At 45.3% G+C, this 2,043-nt stretch overlaps 1 protein-coding gene across 1 annotated transcript in view; it reads right to left on the minus strand.

Annotated features, from left to right (window-relative positions):
- Window positions 1-1,162: 1,162 nt before the first annotated feature.
- LOC106805524 (KIF1-binding protein homolog) overlaps window positions 1,163-2,043 on the minus strand; it is a 13,943-nt gene continuing 13,062 nt past the window's right edge. Inside the window, exon 3 of the mRNA XM_014807150.1 lies at window positions 1,163-1,224. Within this exon, the coding sequence (XP_014662636.1) occupies window positions 1,193-1,224 (32 nt within the window). The 3' untranslated portion in view covers window positions 1,163-1,192. The remainder of the gene's footprint in view (window positions 1,225-2,043) is intronic.

Below are 2,043 nucleotides of genomic sequence, written 5' to 3' on the forward strand. Positions count from 1 at the left end.
CGTGCACACACACGGACGCACGCACGTGTACGTGCACACGCACACACTCACGCATGCACGCACGCACACGCACGCACATTTACATACGCACGCATGCATAATAAATCGGTAATAATCGCTATCGGGTGTTGTCGTGTAGCCGCTACATAATCGCTAACTCGAGTTAACGCTTAACTCGAATTAGCTTAACTCGATTTAAGCGTCGTCGTGTAGACGAGGTTTATGGGGTTTATAGTGAGAACGAAAAGAAGCTCTAAATAATTTGGACTAGGATTTTCGCAGAATGTATTTACAAACCACTTTGTTCGTAACCTGGCTGTGCCTTGTAGAGTTTCTTGACCGGCTACTTGTATAAGGTGATCATATGAGAGAAGATGAGAGAGGGGAGAGAGAAAGAGAAAGCGAGGGCGAGCGAGCGACAAAGAGGTGGTAAAGCGAGACCGAACGAGAAAGGGGGAGAAGATAACTAGACATGAAGAGAGAGATAGAGAGAGAGAGAGAGAGAGAGAGAGAGAGAGAGAGAGAGAGAGAGAGAGAGAGAGAGAGAGAGAGAGCGAGCGAGAGAGAGAGAGATAGAGAGACAGCGAGTGCGAGAGCGAGCGAGCGACAGAGAAAGAGAGAGGGAAAGCGAACGAGGGAGAGATAGATAGACACACAGAAAGAGGGAGAGAGAGCGCGCGTGAGGGATAGAGGGAGAGAGAGATCACGAGGGAGCGTGAGCGACAGGGAGAGAGAGACCACGAGGGAGCGTGAGCGACAGGGAGAGAGAGAGAGCGCGCGAGCGAGAGTGAATGAGATAGAGAGCGAGAGCGAGAGAGAAAGAGAGAGAGAGAGAGAGAGAGAGAGAGAGAGAGAGATAGAGCGAGAGAGAGCGCGCGCAGGAAAAGGATAGATAGATAGGATAGAGTTAGATACATGGGTAGATAGATAAATTGAGAGAAAGAGAAAGAGGCACAGATGGTGGGAGAAAGGGGGCGACAGAGAGGGGGAAAGTCAAAGCGAACGAGCGAACGAGAGAGATGGAGATAGATAGACATGAAGTGAGAGAGAGAGAGAGAAAGAGAGAGAGCGCGCGAAAGAGAGAGGGGTAGAACGAGAGAGAGAGAGAGAGAGAGAGAGAGAGTGCGAGAGCGAGCGAACGACACACAATAGTTTTATGCTGGTCAGAGCTGCATCCGACGGTTGCAACCATTCACAATCCAAATTGAGCTTGAAATTCACAATCTGAAAACAGATACCTTGTTTTTAACAAGTTGGCTGGGTATTTCTCACAGTAGCTATTAGTTTTTATCAAAACTATATCTTATTCAGTAATTTACCTAAAACAACGTTTTGCAGGGTGTAGGCTGTATGCTGCATACCATTGAGCCCAAGATTTACAAACAGTGTAATTTTATTACAAAGACGCGAATTCACCCTCCCAAAATGCCACCAAGAATTAGATTGCCACAAGCAGTATCGACTTGATATTACTCTGCTAACTTAATATGCAACTCTCAGCAAGGGTTACACTGACAGGTGTGAGTTCATGTTGTACGTGGCGTGCATCCACGTTGTTGTTATATACAGGTCGTACTGTACAGTAATACCCCTTGCGTTACGCAAGTTCGCCAATAATGTGTATCGCATGACCGATACGATACAGAAATTCGTTGCTACACAATTTCTCGCTCGCCATCAATAACATTGAGCTGGTTATATTAGACAGCTTCCCAGACTTTAGAGGGCGCCACGTTCCTGATGTGTGGAATGTTCGTGTTTCTGCAATCCGTGTTCTTTTTCTTCATTAAATTATTTTTAAAATAATTACGTTAATTTATTCCTAAAAAACACGCTTGTAATGCGAAATTCCTTAGCGTGAATCGCATTGTATATAAATGGAGATGCATTCCTACGTTAGGTATTTTTTCCGAGTTACATCATTAAATAACTCATACATGCTTGACAGTGTTGAACTGCACTGACAGTCAGTGTTGAACTGCATTGACAGTCAGTGTTGAACTGCATTGACAGTCAGTGTTGAACTGCATTGACAGTCAGTGT

Source organism: Priapulus caudatus, unplaced genomic scaffold (assembly GCF_000485595.1).
Source record: "Priapulus caudatus unplaced genomic scaffold, Priapulus_caudatus-5.0.1 Scaffold116, whole genome shotgun sequence".
In the NCBI taxonomy this organism is placed as follows: Eukaryota; Metazoa; Priapulida; class Priapulimorpha; order Priapulimorphida; family Priapulidae; genus Priapulus; species Priapulus caudatus.